This window comes from Gopherus evgoodei, chromosome 3, assembly GCF_007399415.2.
Source record: "Gopherus evgoodei ecotype Sinaloan lineage chromosome 3, rGopEvg1_v1.p, whole genome shotgun sequence".
NCBI lineage: Eukaryota > Metazoa > Chordata > Testudines > Testudinidae > Gopherus > Gopherus evgoodei.
The window spans coordinates 8,204,116-8,220,635 of NC_044324.1; the positions used below are offsets into that span (position 1 = coordinate 8,204,116).

Consider the following 16,520-nt stretch of genomic DNA (forward strand, 5'->3'; position numbering starts at 1 on the left):
GTAAGCCCAAACTGATGGAGACGTGGAGCTGAGGTTCCCTAAGTCATTTGGAAATGCTCAGCTTGGAGTACTTATTGCCGTCATCAACTGCAAAAACAGAATAGTTTGTACTTAAATAAGCACCTTTCATTGAGGGTCTCAAAACTCTTAACATACATATAAGAGTTAGGTGTTAACAACACACTTGAATGCATTATGTTTTATAACCATCCTCCTCATATGATGTGGGTAGATGTGAATTATCCCCAGTTCATAGATGGAGAAACTGAGGCACAGGCAAGAGAAGAAAGTTGCCCAGTATCAAAATAAGGTTAGTTGACAGAGCCTGGAGTTCTGTGCTCTACCTACAGACGACACTACCGTGGGTGTCCCAGAAACACATGAAGAACAACACTCAGCTGAGTGAATGTCTGAACTGCTCACTGGTGTAAGTACTGCTCAGGTCATACTGTACAGACTGCAACCCATGGCCTGTGTTTGAGGACCCAACAGTGCAAGACTGATGCTGCAGCAACCACCACTTTCTACTTCTGTTGTTCCTGTCATCTGAGAATGTGAGGCTCTTTATAAACATGAATTAATTCTCACAATATCCCCAAAAGGATGGAAAGAGGAATACAGAGATGGTTTCACTCCCACACTGAAATGCAGCCATCTCTGGGGTGGAACATAGCTACTGTTTAACAAATGAAACAACATGGCAGTTAATGAAGAGGAATCTTGTATCCCACTGAAACTCTAGAGGGAATTTAATGAGGCACAATGGAATAACTTGGGCTGCAATGTGACCTGAACACCAGCATTTGAGCTAAGTGTCATTGGACCTCTAATGACAATAACCATCAGTACCTCAGCTTTCTGAGACAGCAGCACCTCATCTCATTACTCTTGATGTAGTCCTCCCAAAGATTCCCTCTCCCGACTTGGTACAGACTCAAGAAGCAAGAGTGCCACCTATAGTGTCATAAACAGCACCTTCTGCAACATCAGAGATTTACCAACCAAATACCAACCCAGGCCCAACCCTGCTCAGCTTGTGGAGAATTCTAGCATGAGGGATGGCTGACTTCTTTGGAGGTGGGTGGGGGAACCTAGCCTGGATTTGTGTTTCTTCCAAAACTTTAAAGCCAGAGAAGTAGGACCATGTTCCATTATCAGCACCACAACTGAGCCTGTTCTCAAACAAAAAAAGTGTCAGCTCTCTCCACTGAACTTATTAGCCAACTTTCAAAGTTCTAGTATTGTATAATTTACAGATGCACCTAAGAGAGAGGGAGAGACACCTATCATAGAGACTCTATTGTGTATCGGATCTATGTGTCAGCATGAAACAAACACTGCACAGTACAGAGGGAGATGACAAAGCTCGAGTGACTGAAAATTATATTCCACTGATACATGGAGTGTCTGTGTGTCTATTTATGTTTCTCAGTCTTGTCATTTGTCTCGCTCACTCTCCCCAGATTTTCTACTGGTGACATCTCATTACTGTGCTGCTCCATGGAAAAGAGGCTCAATATAGAGGGCAGGGGCCTGAGATCTGGGGAGAGGGATTTCCTCTTACTCCATTAGAGTCCGCACTCCTCAGGCAGACACTTTCTGAGACTGTCCCAAAGGCTGCTCTTGCAAAGGGGAAATGGTGCAGAGGACACACTGGATAGTTCACTTGCCATGGATGTACTGGCAACCAGAATTCTAAAATGTAGTGCTAGAGAGAAAGAATCTAGACTAAAGAAAAACTGATAAATGGAGAGAGAGATAAAAAAAGATAGAGCAGGAGAGAGACACACAGATTGAGAGAGAGATTAAATAAAAAGAGAGATTAAATAAAAAGAGTACAGAGAACCAGGCATGATCTGAAATTTGTCACTCAGAGCAAGGAGCACTATCAGGTCCCATAGAGCTGGCACTAGCCCCCAGCACTTGACTTCTGAGACAGAGGCCTTTCAATTCTGCTGCCTGTTGGCTCTAAGACCTTCCTCAGACCAAGGGCTGTGTTAAGTTCTCAGTTCCTCACCATCTGCTGCTAAGTTCCTCAGCCAGGCAGTGGCTGAGCAGCAAGTAAACCCTAGGAGTCTCCATTCAGTTTGGATGGACATCCAAAAGATGTGACATTTATCTTGGGAAGTCTTCAACAGACAGTCTCTCCTGGCATTTGGTCTGGGTCTTCGGCTGCAGTTTGGCGGCGGGCGGGCGGGCCTTTAGTTGCTCCGCGTCTTCGGCAGCACTGAAGGGCCCCCTACCGCTGAAATGCCGCCGAAGACCTGGACCACTGTCAGGCCAGGGCTTGCGGGGCCCAGGGCAAATTGCCCCACTTGCCCGCCCCCCGCCCTGGACGGCCCTGAGAAAATATCCCAAATGTGACCCAAGTGTAACCTAGGTCTGGACAGAGCCTGAAACAGTGTGCTGGTTCCCCGTTAATTTCACTGAGTTGTTAGCGCTAAACCCTAATGATGGGTCTTTAATAATGTCAGTATTAACTATTTCACTGCTTCACATTTTAGAAGATGGAGTGGCAGAGAGAGAGGGATGTGGCTACAGGCAGGCAAATATCATATATATAGCTGGCAGCTCCCTCCTTTCTTGGGCATGGCATTCAAACACACAGAAACCTGGGAGATCCAAGTTGGCTTCACATAATTTCCCTCCTCATACTACCAATGGTTCCTGCCACATCTGTAGTTGACATGATCCCCATCACTGGAGGTTTTAAGGACAGGTTAGACAATCACTTGACAGGGATGGTCTAGGCATCCTTGGTCTGGTCTCAGTGCAGGGGGATGAACCAGATGACCTCTTGTGGTCCCTTCCAACCCTACATTTCTATGATTCTTTGATATATCATTCTGCTGAATGAGAGCCCCCCACCACATGCACACCTTACCACTCCAGAATCATTGCAGTCTCTGTACCAACCAATCTGGCTCCTGCAACACGGCATACCCACTTTGCTCAGTATCACTTGAGCCATCAGTTACCACCAAGATTTGCCCACTTCCAGGACCTGCCCACTAAGGGCTGGAAAATTTGCCATGACATATATGTACATGATTATGGCGTGCCTACCTCAACCCCTCTGAATCACATTCCCTGTTCAATTACAGAAATATCTACACAAATGCCACAGAAATATCTGGCAAAGGCTACCCAATGTCCACAAAGAGCATGGATGGATGCAGATCCAAGTGTATCCTCTCTTGAAAAGTCCCCCCTCCTTTTGAAATACCTGCTATTTGGTGCAAGCCAGTTCTTGTCAAAGGCAAAGGATGTGCTATTCAGAGACATAAGAGAGTCTGCATAGCCACTGACAGAAACATTCTCTCTGTGTCTTTTTCAAGTCCCCCCTCCAGCATGTCACCATCACAGACATATCCACCTGGACACAAGACTATACCATATCCACAGTAATTCCCATTCTAGAAAGTGGCCACAGAAAGGTTCACCACAGAGAGTCAAAGTAATGTTTACAGAGGGTGCCCATGAGCAGCACTGACCATGGGACACCCCCATAATGTCCCACATCAGTTCCTGTTGTGCTCAGAGCAATGCCAGCCACAGATCCTAAACATGGTGTAAATTCACAAGACATCCTCATCTCAGGATACAAATCTAGATTAGAAAAGCAGTGGCATGATCCAGATTGCTCTAGGCACAGCATTATTCCAAAGGATTAGGAGTAGAGGAAGCCCACAGCACTTACCACTTTGAAGTCCTCTGGGTTGCATTCCGCTCCACGGAAGAAGCAGGACAGCAGCATCTCCCGGATATCATGGCCAGCCCGATCATAAAATTCTAGCATGTTGAAGGGCTTTGGCTTGAAGTTTCGGAAGTTGGCCTTATCTTGTAGGATCTCCAGCTGCTTCTCATCGGCCATCTGGGTGTCTGGGATCTCATACCTGGGGAAACAGGGCAGAGAGACTTCTTAATTCTTGTTGGAGAGAGTCCTGCCCTCGCATATACAGGTGCAACTCCCACCAAGCTAATCTCTGCTCTTAATGTCACCGATTACTTCAAATGAGTTATTTCCACATTGACACCAATGTCACTGATAGCAGAGCTGGCCCACCAACTTACGTGGGATGTCTATAATTGAAGGATAGAATGTAACCTTGTTGTACAGCACCAATGTAGAGCATCCAGGCACCTCCAGTACTGACACAAGACTGTGTTCCCTCTGCTGTAGAACAACACAGCACCTGGGAACCTTCAGCACTGAAATATGACTCTGTCCCCTGGGCTATAATATAGCACAGGGCCTAGGCACAAATGCCAAGTTTTGTGCTGCTCCATGCGTGACCTTTTAAGAACATTATTTAATCACACGAATTGCATATTTGCAAATAATTTCCATAGAACCATAAATTTCAGCAAATGACAACACACCTTGCCCCAAGTAGGATGATCAGCCATGGGAAGGGCTTAACAAGTGCTATAGTGGATTGTCCATCACTGGCAGTGTTTAAATCAGGTCTGGATGTTTTCTAAAAGAGGTGAGGCGAGACTAGATGATCACAGCGGTCCCTTTTGGCAGGCCATGGAGCTGCACAAGACGTGCCAGCTCTGGTGGGTGCCTTTGAGGAGGGGATGGTGGGTGCTGGTGATAGCTGAAGATGCTGGGATGGAATAGAAACACGATGATGATGATGAACAGGGATAAGCAGGGGTCAATCATTCACCACTGATACGCAGCCAATCTGCATTGTCATAGGAAGCCATGACACTGGGCTAGACGGACCACTGATCTGACCCAGCATGGCCATTCTTATGTTCTCATGTTGCACCTTTGGGGCAGCGTGACAGCTGCCTAACAACAGCCTTGCTAAACAAAAGACTAGGACAGGAAATGAGGAAGAAAACTACAGCTGACTGAGAAGGGGGGTTGTGGAGAAAGAGGAAGGGATGCTGAACGTAACTATCAGAAACATAAATGCCCAGGGCACAGGTTTAACCACAGCTCTGACAACCACTTACATGGGATCTTTTCATGTAATCTGAGCAAGACAGCACAACATCCTTCTAAAGACTATACTGGGGCACCGGCTCAATACTAACTGGGAAGGCTGCCCTCTACTGAATCACCAGCACCTCTCCCTGCAGTTCTAGAGTGAGCCAGTCCAATCTGGCTTAGTTTGTGCGATCTGACAGGCTGGTAAGAGGTGCTGATACAGCTGCAGGCAAAACAGGTTTTGCCAACCTACTTTAAGGTGCAGCCTGTGTGTGTCTCCATGTCCCCTTCCTTCCCCTCTTATTACTCATTCACGTACTCATCCTAATCACACAGCCTTTCTTTTATTCAGTAGATGAAAATGTCTTTCCTCTGTTGCCTTGGGTCCAAATCCTGCTCACATTTTTATGTCAGTGTGAGTTTCCCTGTTGACTTTAGTGGGAGCAGGATGGGCAGGGCCAGCTCCAGGCACCAGCAAAGGAAGCAGGTGCTTGGGGCAGCCAATTGAAAGAGGTGGCACGTCCAGGTCTTCGGCAGCAATTTGGCGGCGGGTCCCTCAGTCTCTCTGTTCCTCTTTAAGCTGCTGCTGAAGTGTCGCCAAAGAGGAAGAGAGGGAGTGAAGGACTGCCGCTAAATTGCTGCTGCGAAATGGAATGGCATGATTGAGCTGCCGCCCAAGTGCCACAGGTTGGCTTTATCTTTTTATTTTTTTTCCACTTCACTTGGGGCAGCAAAAGAGCTGGAGCCGGCCCTGAGGATTTGCATGTACTAGGATATGCTTGAACATTGACTGAGGATTCACACAACAGATCGGATCAAATATGCAGCCACTTTGGGCTTGTCTACACAGTGCAGCAAAGTGCTCTACAGAGGTACTGTTTGGAGAGAGCTCTAACATTGTACTCTAACTGCCCCATGTAGATCCTACTGGCACACTAACATGAACCTTTCAGAGTGCGCTAGCAAGGTCTACACAGAGCAGTTGGAGCACAACACATTGCAGTGCTCTCCAAATCACACCCCTGTAGAGCACTTTGTCACACCATGCAGACAAGCTCTTAGGGTTTCATGTTTGTGCCTATGCTGCACACAGTGGCCACAAGGATCTTCACAGCAACAGCCAGGGTATTACTCCAAAAGCAAAGGCCCATGTTATCAGCTCTTAGCAGTACAGAGCCTAGGACACACAGCTGAGCAGTTCTGATTCTATCCAACAGAAGGCAATGCTGTACCCGTGTGCACACACACACACCCCAGTGCCTGTCACATTCTGCAGTGACATGTGCACAAGGATCATTAGTTTTCATACTCTCAGGCATATTACAGAGAGCAGTTACAACAGCAGCCAGATCATTCAAAGAGCAGGGGCTGCTGCCAGTTTAGAATGGCCAAGAATTGTCACTGACAAAGGCTGGGGACTGGGCAGGGAGCTGCCACCAACATGGCACAGAGGCTGGATAACACTGACAAGCCTGTAAGTGGAAAGCAAATGCATTATGGGAAGAATTGATAGTGACCCATGTGCTCTGTACCAACATGGGGAAAATCTACTGGCGCATGGACTGAATTTTAATATGGGAAAAGTACATAAAAGCTCTTGGGTCCCATACTAATGTTTGGCAGAAGCATCTATGGGAGTTCTTTCCTACACAGTGTGGGCGTCTAGGCATTATATCATGGCCACTTCCTCACTGTCCCATCCCCAGCTGGCCAAGGGAGTTTACATCTCCCTAAAGTATAGATAGAAACACTATTGCCATCTCTCCTGCCATCTCCTTGTGGTACCTTGGATCTGCCTGCACATGCCACTCATCCTGTGGACAAAGACTTGCCAATATGTGCAGAGCTGTTTTGCTTTCCTGCAACTGACCATCGATGTGAGATGTAGGGTGCAGGAAAGCAATCCATGCCACACCCTCCCCTAACATACCCACCAGGTCTACCAGCCAAGCACCCAGGGTAGCTCTAGCATCTGAGCCTCATCCTGAGGAGCAGTGTGTTAACGGGATCACTTTGGGCCCCTGCTCTCAGTCTTTTCCTTTGTTGGCAGATACCAGGAGGACCCCAGGCCAAATTCAGCTGTGCCTGTTGACTTCATTGGAGTTGTGCCCATCCATGCCAAGGCTGTACTCACCCATCATCTCATCTTTCACTTGCATACACACAAAAGAAGTCCCTATTATAGCAGTCATAGCACAGGGCTGCTGAGGCTGCCCACGCTGGTGTGCCCACATCCCCTCCCCAGCCACTCACACAGGTGGCAGTTCTTTTTTCCCCATGGGAAAATGCCATTTTCCCAAGTACCAGTGGTGGGGTGGGCATGAATGTGATCAGGATATGGATGTTATCTTGGGCATTCAGGAGCAGACAGGCATGCACTGCAGAGGGAACTGCTTTAGATGTAGCGTATGGGACAAAATTAGGCCTGAATATTTAAATTAGGCCTGAATACTGGAGCGTCATATCTCCATGAATGTATGCAGGGATGTGCACATGCAGTGTGTGCAGGTCCACATGGTACATGGAGCCATATGTAGCTTATGCAGGTGCACGGATGTATCTCTAGTGCCAGAGTATCGTGTCTGTCAAACACCTAGGTGCAGATGCGCACACAATGCCCTGTTGGTTGTGTGCACAAAGATGTCAGCACATTCAGACGCATGGTGCTGTACTGTCCCATCTAGATCATCAGAGCTGAGCTCATGCAGCACCCTCAGGGCTTGGCTTCCCTGGACCCACCTGTTATTGAGCAGAGCGAGGAGCTCCCCCGCATGGTACAGGTCATTCTTTGTTACACGGCTGAAGCGGAATTCATTGAGGTTGCAGAAAGTGACAGCAGGGAAGGTCAACCTGGTTGTGGCCACTTCATCCAGCTTGGTGACATGAGGGTAGAGGAAGTAGTATTGGATCCTCTCAGTGCAGACATAGGCCAACAGGGCTATAGAGCCCAGGAAGCAGAGAGTCCAGATGATGCGCTTGAAGGAGAACCTCTCATAGGAGATGATGTGGGACAGGCCATGCAGAGTGGAGCTACTGGCAAAGGCCTGGATACTGACTGGATGGCCATTCTCCACCTCCTCCTCGTCCACTTTCAGGTCCATCATAGTCAGGGCTGAGATACAGAGCGGGCCACTCTATGAAGAACAGAGGAGCCCATTATTCCCAGCACGGACACATGGACAGGCCAGCCTAGATGCTGTTGCTGCTCCCAGGCTAAGGACCTCAGCAGGGACAGCAAAGATGCCATAGCAGGAGAGGCAGTAATGAAAGGTGCATTCCCAGTGGACTCAACATCCCAGAAAATGGAGCAAATGACGGGAATCCTGGGAGGATGCTCCCAGCTGCCTCTGAGGCATTCCATCCCATGCACTGGGTTTTTGAACACAGTCCCTTGTATTTCTACATCCCTCTCACCCTGTCTCTGTCACTGTGATGTCCATACACCAAACCTAGTTACCATTCTCCCCCAAACAACTCTTTCACAGGCTTATCAGATCCTCCCCTTTTCCTCCACCTCCTCCCAGCACACACACACATAGCACTAGCATGTCAAGAAGCAGACCAAAGAAACAAGAATCCAAACCTGAAGGCAGGGTCAGTGTCCAGGGCTGGGTCCACACTGCTTCTGGAAGGCTGGTCCCAGCAGCAAAGAAGACAGGTCCTTGCACTAGGGTGGACCTCCCTCCACCTCTCGCTGTCTGGATGAGAAGCAGGGAGCGAGGGAGACGCATGCACGGAAGGATGTGAGAGTCACAGAGACTGGCTGGTGGAGGAAAACCAGAAAAAGAGGAAGAGAAATAAAAATAATCCTAACTCCTCAGGTATCTTAGGAGGGAAGGTGCAATCCTGTGGAATCTGGGCTGCACCAAGGAGCCTGTTCACTGCAGCTGCTCAGGGAAATCAAAGGAGATCATAGCTGGAAAGGAGGCAGCTGAAGGGAGAGAAGAGCGGTTGCGAAAGAGAGCGAGCAAGCGAGCAGGCGTCTGTATCCCTGCCAAACACATGGATACCTCCCCTTGTGGCTATTCAGAAGCTTTTTATTCCTTCAGATGCATAATCCACATGAATTCATTGTCTCCGTGCTGGTGGGGCCAAATGGCGAGAGGATGGGTCCTGCAGGGGCTGATGGGGAGCTCAGTGAGAGTGAGCAAGGGAGAGAAAGACAGACCAGGGGAGAGGAGGAGGAGGAGAGCAGCTCTGGAGGTACTGAGGCAGTGATTGCAGTCTGGCTGTGCTGTACTGGCTGGCAGAAGCAGTTGATGCTGATGCTGTGTGCATGTGGATAATGTGTGTGTAAGACACTCTCCCATCCCCCCTTGCTCTCTTAATCAATGCTCTGCTCCTCTCTCGGCTGATGCTACTGCCTGCCACAATCACACCATGTCCTGGTCAGGGAACAATCCTGCATTGGCTGAGGCATGAATCCGCTGGTTTAATAGGTCTTTGCCATACCGTCCCTCCTAGGATTCTCAATCACAATGTTACCAATTCATTCCAAACTCAGTGGCAGAGCCTGGTCTGTAACAGCAGCATTGTTGTGACCAGAGCAGTCTCTATGCTTTTGCCTCTGTTCAGTCTTTGTGATGGATCAGTGAGGCTAGAATAAGGAGGAGCTGAATAGCCACTTGTCTAAGTCCCTCTCTCTCCCCGAGGCTGGCAGGACAATGGTGAATCTCAGTGATTTATTTCTATCCTCCGAAACTCTTTGGGCCTGATTCTCTATCCCCTGCACACCATTTACTCCAGTGCAAAGTGGGTGTAAAACACTATCAAATCAGAATAAATATGCACATTGCACTTACAGCTTTAAAAGGAAAAGGGCATGGAGTCTCAAACACTCTTTCTTCCTAGCTCTACAAGTTCAATCATTTCCCAGTCAAGCAATTCCTCTTTTTCCCCACCCTCTGGCCTGGGCCCATTTTTCTATAGTTTGCAGAGCATTGCAAAATAGTCACAAAAAGAAGATTCACCCTGAATCTTGGACAAACAGGCCATTGGCGAGCAGGTAGTAATGAGACCAACATGGCAGAGGAGATGATTCCTTTTCACTCTGGGAACCTTGGATTAACCCCAGCTGGTTATCTCTCTCCCACTCCTTCCCAGAATCAGGGCTGTCATAACAGGATGACACAAATAGGGAACAGTCAGATGCAAGGGGATAATGAATAGGAAAGAGGGCTTAACAGGGCTTTCCTAGTTCTAGCGCTCATCTCAATTCCCACATCCTTCAAAGAGAACCAGGAGCAGTGCTCTCCATCCTCCTTCAAATCACCCCTCAAGACCATCATCTTCCATGATGCCTATACAGAACTCACCAGCTAGTAGCTGATGGGCTGAGAGGCAACTGGGTATGGCTGAGATGTACCAATATTGAAACTGTCTCCCTCCTCCCTACCCTTCACATCCCCCCTGTCTTCTTTAGACTGTAAGTTCTTCAGGGCAGGCACCACAGTGTGTTTGTGTTTGTCCAGTACTCAACACAAAGAGGCACTAACTAGCATCCCCTGGGTTGCAGCTTCAGTGGAGATACCAGGGGCTAAATGGGCCTTAGAGACAGATCTCCCCTGATACTCAGAGGTGACCTCTTTGTCTAATCCCTGGGGCAAACTGGCAGGGAAAGCTTGCCCTGGCGATTCCCAGGCAGCTGCAGTGTCCACAGAGGATTCAGTTTCCAGGGTTGTAAATCAGGAACCTTTCATCAGTGCAAAAGTCACAAGCTTTCAAGAAAAATCATATTCTTCTGGGCCATATCCTTGGCTGGTGTAAATCAGCACTGGTCCATTGAGGTCAAGGGGGCTACACTGATTTACACTAGCTGAAGATTTAGCCCAAAATCTGGACATTTAAGGTTTCAAACCATTCTTTTATGTTTCTGGTGGAAGGTGGTGTAATTGTTTATAGATGTAAAAGCAGCAAAGAATCCTGTGGCTCCTTATAGACTAACAGACGTTTTGGAGCATGAGCTTTCGTGGGTGAATACCCACTTCACCAGAGGCATGTGTACACATGGCACCATCCATGCCTTTACCTTCCCCTGCTCCATTTTGCACACGGAGCACGTTACCTATGCAGGAGAGATGACAGTTACATGCTGATAGCGGTCTCTATATTAAGTTTTCTGATGAAAATTCAGAGGAGAACACACTACCAAGATAAAAATTTTTCTCCTCTACTCTCTTTCTGGTTTTACTGTCATTTATTTTTACAAACAAGTCATCTTCTGCTGTATTTTTACTGACAATAAATTCACCAACGGTTGTAAGGAATATAAGCTGAAGAACTTGGGCATGTATTGTTTCAGATATCTGAGTGTGCATGCAATGCTTATGTGCCCTTTTCCTCTTTTGGGTGGATTCTGAACTGCCCATCTATATGGCACAGGCCCTACATTAGCAACTAACAGAGAATCTTCTTCATATCAATTGGTCAGTGCCTCTGATTCTGGAGCAAGAGGACCCACATTCTCTCCCCACTGCTGCCATGAACCTCCAGGGGCTGCAATGATGACTGCTAAACTTTGGGAGTGTTAGGTAGCCATGGGTCCTTCCATCAGCCTGACCAGCCTCTGACTATCCTACAGACCTCACACACACAATAAGTGGGACCTTAGTGACATGAGATGGCTTCACACTGCATTTCCTTACATAGGGAGGAGGGCAGTTGTGGCTTTTCCCAGGGAAGTGGAGCTGCAAGGATCTCTCTCTATCTGGGGAATTCATACCCTTGCTCAGGGGGAGCTTCTGAGGAGAATGCAATCTCTAAGGAGAAGAGCAGAGAAAGGTATGGAGAAGCCTAGGCCTTCCTCTGCCACTCCCAGCATAAGGGAGCAGCTCTACTTGGGCCTCCACCTTCCCCCTGATCTGCTGCCTTAAGATATCAGGCCTGGTCTTTAAAATGCTTCATGGCCTGGGCCCAAGATAACTAAAAGATCATCTAAAGCTCCAGGATGAAGACTGGGATCAACAACTACACTACTCTAGCTTACCAGGGCTCTCATTAATAAGATTAATTATTCTGTCTGTGCAGGAGACACAACCTTCTCTGGGGATGGTCCGAGACTATGGGATGAACTTCCCCAAGAACTACAAATCATCCCAAACCTCACCACCTTCCGCTCCAAGTGCAAGGCATATTTCTTTGACCTGGCCTTCTCTAATACAAACACATAGCAACAGGTGTATTTATATTTTTAAAGGAAGCCATGCACTGCCAAAACAAGAGAGACTCCACTGCACATGCTTCTTCCTCTGGGAAGAGAATGAGAGAACAAACTATACATGACAGCCTAATGCACTACTGGAAGGCATCAGATACTACAGTGATGAGCACAGTATAGGAAACCTGCGCAGAATGGAACCAACCAGAATTCTCTTCAGACTCGCAGGCATGCAGAACGGATCCAATTAACAGGAAAGGAGTAATCAAGAAAAGGTGTTAATGTGCCAAACGGTGATTAGGGCTCTTAGCACTGTTCTTAGGAAGTGTGTGTGCGTGCGCACGAGCAGGTGGGGAGGGGTGTACTGAGGAAAGGGTGAAGGCTTCTGGCTAAAAATGTGCGAGCTAATGAGCGAGACTTCCACGGGCATATGGTTCAAATGCCTTCACCCAACAGTAGGGCAGATTGAGACAACTCCCCTGGCTCTGACCCTTGGTTCCATTCCCCATTCGCCTCTCTGGCCATTTAGGCAATTCAGGGCTTGAGTGGGGACCCACATGATCTCACCTCTGAGCTCTGGCCCTACTCTGCCTTTGATGGGAGGGGCAGAGGCCTGTCACCAGGCAGAGCTTCTCCCTGACTTCAAAATAGACACTATCACATCCAAGCTCTTTCAAGGAGATTTCTCCCTCAATAGAAGTCAGTGAACAAATAGAAAACCAGACCTTTAACTCAGTCCTTACTTTCAGGTTTCAGTTCCACCCCTCTTAAGAGCCTCTGGCAGCTTCCTAGTTCTGACCAGCTCTGCTCCCTCTCTGGGACAGCAACCTCAGAGCTGTCTCTCTCCCTTGCCTCAGAGGACTCACCACAGACATTAGCTCCACTATGCTGGAGCCTTTCCAGCACAGGCACAGCCTGTCCCAAACAATTCCTCCTCTTCCTGCCCTCCTACAGAGGTGTAGCCTGGGCCCTCTTGAATTGGCTGCATTGGATTCACTCGTTCTGTTCCAGGGGAGCTGGGCCTAGTCTATCCATAGGGACCAGCTATCCTGAGACAAGACTCCAAAGACATGAGGAGTCTTCTGGGGCCCAGCACAATTCTGCTGTGGGCAGGCTAAGGCCTCCTCCTAGAACACCACTTCCCACCTTTATGTGGGCTGAAATTTGTCACAGAAGAGGGAGGTCTCAGACCACCACCCGCATCCTAGCGGAACACACTGTGTGGGCTGGGGTGATCCCTCCCACCGGTGTCCCATGGCAGTGAGGTGCCCTCCCTCCCCAAAGCCTTTGCTGGGATGGTGTCAGCAGGGGTGCTGCAAAGCAGTGGGTGTGAGCTGTTGTCTCAGGCTCTCTGCAGACTCGAGATGTTACTGCATCAGTTACACTCAAGTCACATTTGCAAGGTTACCCTCCCAACTATGAAGGTTAGAAACAGATTTTTTGAAAGGAATGCTTAGATTGTGTCACCATCACTTGATTCAAGGAGCCAGGGCCCCCTATGCACATGCCCACTGTGACTATGCCCTAACATGACCTTGCTTCACAGTTATTCACTCTGAAGAGCTCCTCAAGTGCAGATCCTAAACAATCCCCTCAGTTCACTCCAAATTTCTCCCCAGGCACTCACCCTAAAAATAAATCCTCTCAGTGCTCATCTCACACCATTCCCCAGGTGCTTACCCAAAACAGCTCCTGTCTGAACGCTCTGGGGGACAACACGAAGTGCTCCTCCTGGAGTGCTCATGCAAAAGTTCTCCCTGAGAGTCACAGTACACTTATCTCCAGGTGCTCAACCTAAACCATTTTCCTGGACCTCACCCTAAAGAGCTTTTCAGGTGCTCATATTACACCACTCCACGCTAAAGAATCCTCCTAAACAATTTTGCAGGTGCACAATCTAAGTTGCCTGCCATATTCTCATCCTGTACCACAGCTGGATGCTCACTCTTAACTATTCCTAAATGCTCTCCAGCAATTGCTCCCCAGCAGCACCAGATTAAGGCAAGCCCCACATAAGAAGACTTGGTTGTCTGCCCCTGCTCCCACACCATGGCGCTATCCTGCTTGCAGGAGTAGTACCAAGGACCATTCATACAAAAGCTTTCTGCCCCCACAAGCACTCCTCTGTGACCCAGCCAGTACACACTTTTTGGAGTGACTGTGTCATGCTGTCTGAAGACTCAGGCAGACACTGCTCCATCCTCTATGCTCAATCATGTCTTCAACAGTGAGGGATAGAAACAATTTAAAAACGAAAAAACTTGAGATGCTAATATTATAATATGACTCTAGAAACTGAGGCCCTAGACATGTCCTTACTATGACCACTCCCCCAACGAGCTGCCTGCTCCCTGATCTAGCCCTTTGCCCCATTCCTCATTCTTTTAACAAACTCACATTCTGATGCAATCCCATTCCTCATTCCCCTACTGAGCTGACAATCTAGTCTATCCAAAACAAAAGTATAAACATTTCCAGCAAATGTACTTAATATAAATTTGGATTGCCAAGGGTTGTTGTCATAGTACTGAATAATGAGCAACTGTTCAAATGAGGAAAACACAGGAACAGAGATGCCTCCCCTCTGTTGCAACCCAGCTCCCAGGACACAGACTAGAAAGAGGAGACATCTGTGTTGAAATATTGCCAACATGCTTGTGGGCAAAAATCTCTCTCAAGAGATAGACTCATAGACTTTAAGGTCAGAAGGGACCATTATGATCATCTAGTCTGACCTCCTGCACAATGCAGACCACAGAATCTCACCCATCTACTTCAATAACAAACCCCTAACCTATGTCTGAGTTACTGAAGTCCTCAAATTGTGGTTTGAAGACCTCAAGCTGTAGAGAATCCTCCAGCAAGTGACCCGTGCCCCATGCTGCAGAGGAAGGCGAAAAACCTCCAAGGCCTGTGCCAATCTGCCCTGGAGGAAAATTCCTTCCCGACCCCAAATATGACGATCAGTGAAACCCTGAGCATGTGGGCAAGACCCACCAGCCAGCACCCAAGAAAGAATTATCTGTAGTAACTCAGATCCCATCCCATCAAACATCCCATCACAGACCACTGGGCATACTTACCTGCTGATAATCAAAGATCACTTGCCAAATTAATTTCCAGAATTAGGCTATCCCATCATACCATCCCCTCCAAAAACTTATCAAGCTTAGTCTTAAAGCCAGATATGTCTTTTGCCCTCACTACTTCCCTTGGAAGGCTGTTCCAGAATTTCACTCCTCTAATGGTTAGAAACCTTCGTCTAATTTCAGTAACCACTGTTCTAGACAGAGAGCAAGTGAAGTGGGATCCGGGAACCCAGGCTGAGCCCTGGACAGGTTCCACTCATGCTGGGAAGCCTCTTCCATTCCTGAACTGCGGGACCTACAGAAGTCAAGAGAGGCCCTGTGAGGGAGTTGCTACAGAGATATTGAAAGAAGTCTTCCTCCCAGTAATTCTCTCATAGGTTTACTACCCCAAGGCCACTCCGCCAGTGAGAGTAGTAGCAGGCAGTGGTGAGTTGGAGCCGGTTCCCACAGGTTCGCGGGAACCAGTTGTTAAATTTAGAAGCCCTTTTAGAACCTGTTGTCCCGGTTCTAAAAAGGCTTTTAAATTTAACAAAATCTATGGCAGCTCCCTGCCCTGCTCCTAGCCCCAGCTCACCTCGCTCCACCTCCTCCCCTGATGCTCCCCCGGCTTCTCCTCCCCCTCCCGTTTCCCGCAAATCAGCTGATTCGTGGGAACCAGGGCTTCCTGCAGGTGAACTGGGGCGGGGATGGGGCGCGAGGAGGGCTCCAGGCGCTGCGCAGCTCAACTCTGGTCATGTGGCACAGTTCCTGGCCCAGGCCCCGACTCTGGCTCCAGGCTGGGCCCCAGGCCCTACTCTGGCCACGCGGCTCCGACTTGGGCCGGGTCCCGACTGCAGCCACGCGGCACAGCTCCGGCCCGGGCCCCATCCCAGGCCCTGACTCTGGCCACGTGGTGTGGCTCCGGCCCCAGCCAGGCTCCGACTCTGGTGCCCAGCTCCGGTGGGGGTAAGAGGCCGGGGTTGGGGCAGTTGGATAAGGCAGGGACAGGGACAAGGAGCAGGGGGGGGTTTGGATGGGGCAGAGGCTCTTGGGGGGCAGTCAGGGGATGGGGAAGGGGAGGGTTGGGTTCTGGGGGTCTGTCGGGGTGTTGGTGGATGGGGTCAGGGCAGTCAGGGGACAGGGCGAGTTGGGCAGGGAGTGGAGTCCTTGGGGGGCAATTAGGGTTGGGGGTTTCGGGGAGGAGTGGTCAGGGGACAAGGAGTGGGGGGGTTATGGGTTGCGGTTTCTGAGGGGGGCAGTTGGGGGCAGGACATGGGTGGGAGGTGTATTCACTGGGTGGTTCCCTACCAGGTCTTCGGTGGTGGGTCCTTCACCTGCCAGAGCCATGCCG

The 16,520-nt window shown here is 48.9% G+C and overlaps 1 protein-coding gene across 3 annotated transcripts in view; it reads right to left on the reverse strand.

The window, feature by feature from the left end:
• ASIC1 (acid sensing ion channel subunit 1) overlaps positions 1-16,520 on the reverse strand; it is a 177,788-nt gene that overhangs the window by 92,604 nt on the left and 68,664 nt on the right. For 2 of the 3 annotated variants that reach the window (XM_030554922.1, XM_030554921.1), the window contains 3 exons: positions 8,529-8,708; positions 7,685-8,079; positions 3,701-3,896 (listed from right to left, as the gene is read on the reverse strand). In XM_030554922.1, coding sequence (XP_030410782.1) covers positions 3,701-3,896; positions 7,685-8,049 — 561 coding nt within the window. In that variant the 5' untranslated portion in view covers positions 8,050-8,079; positions 8,529-8,708. Of the gene's footprint in view, positions 1-3,700; positions 3,897-7,684; positions 8,080-8,528; positions 8,709-9,915; positions 10,051-16,520 lie in introns of those variants that run through there. The other variant, XM_030554923.1, reaches the window with a different exon arrangement.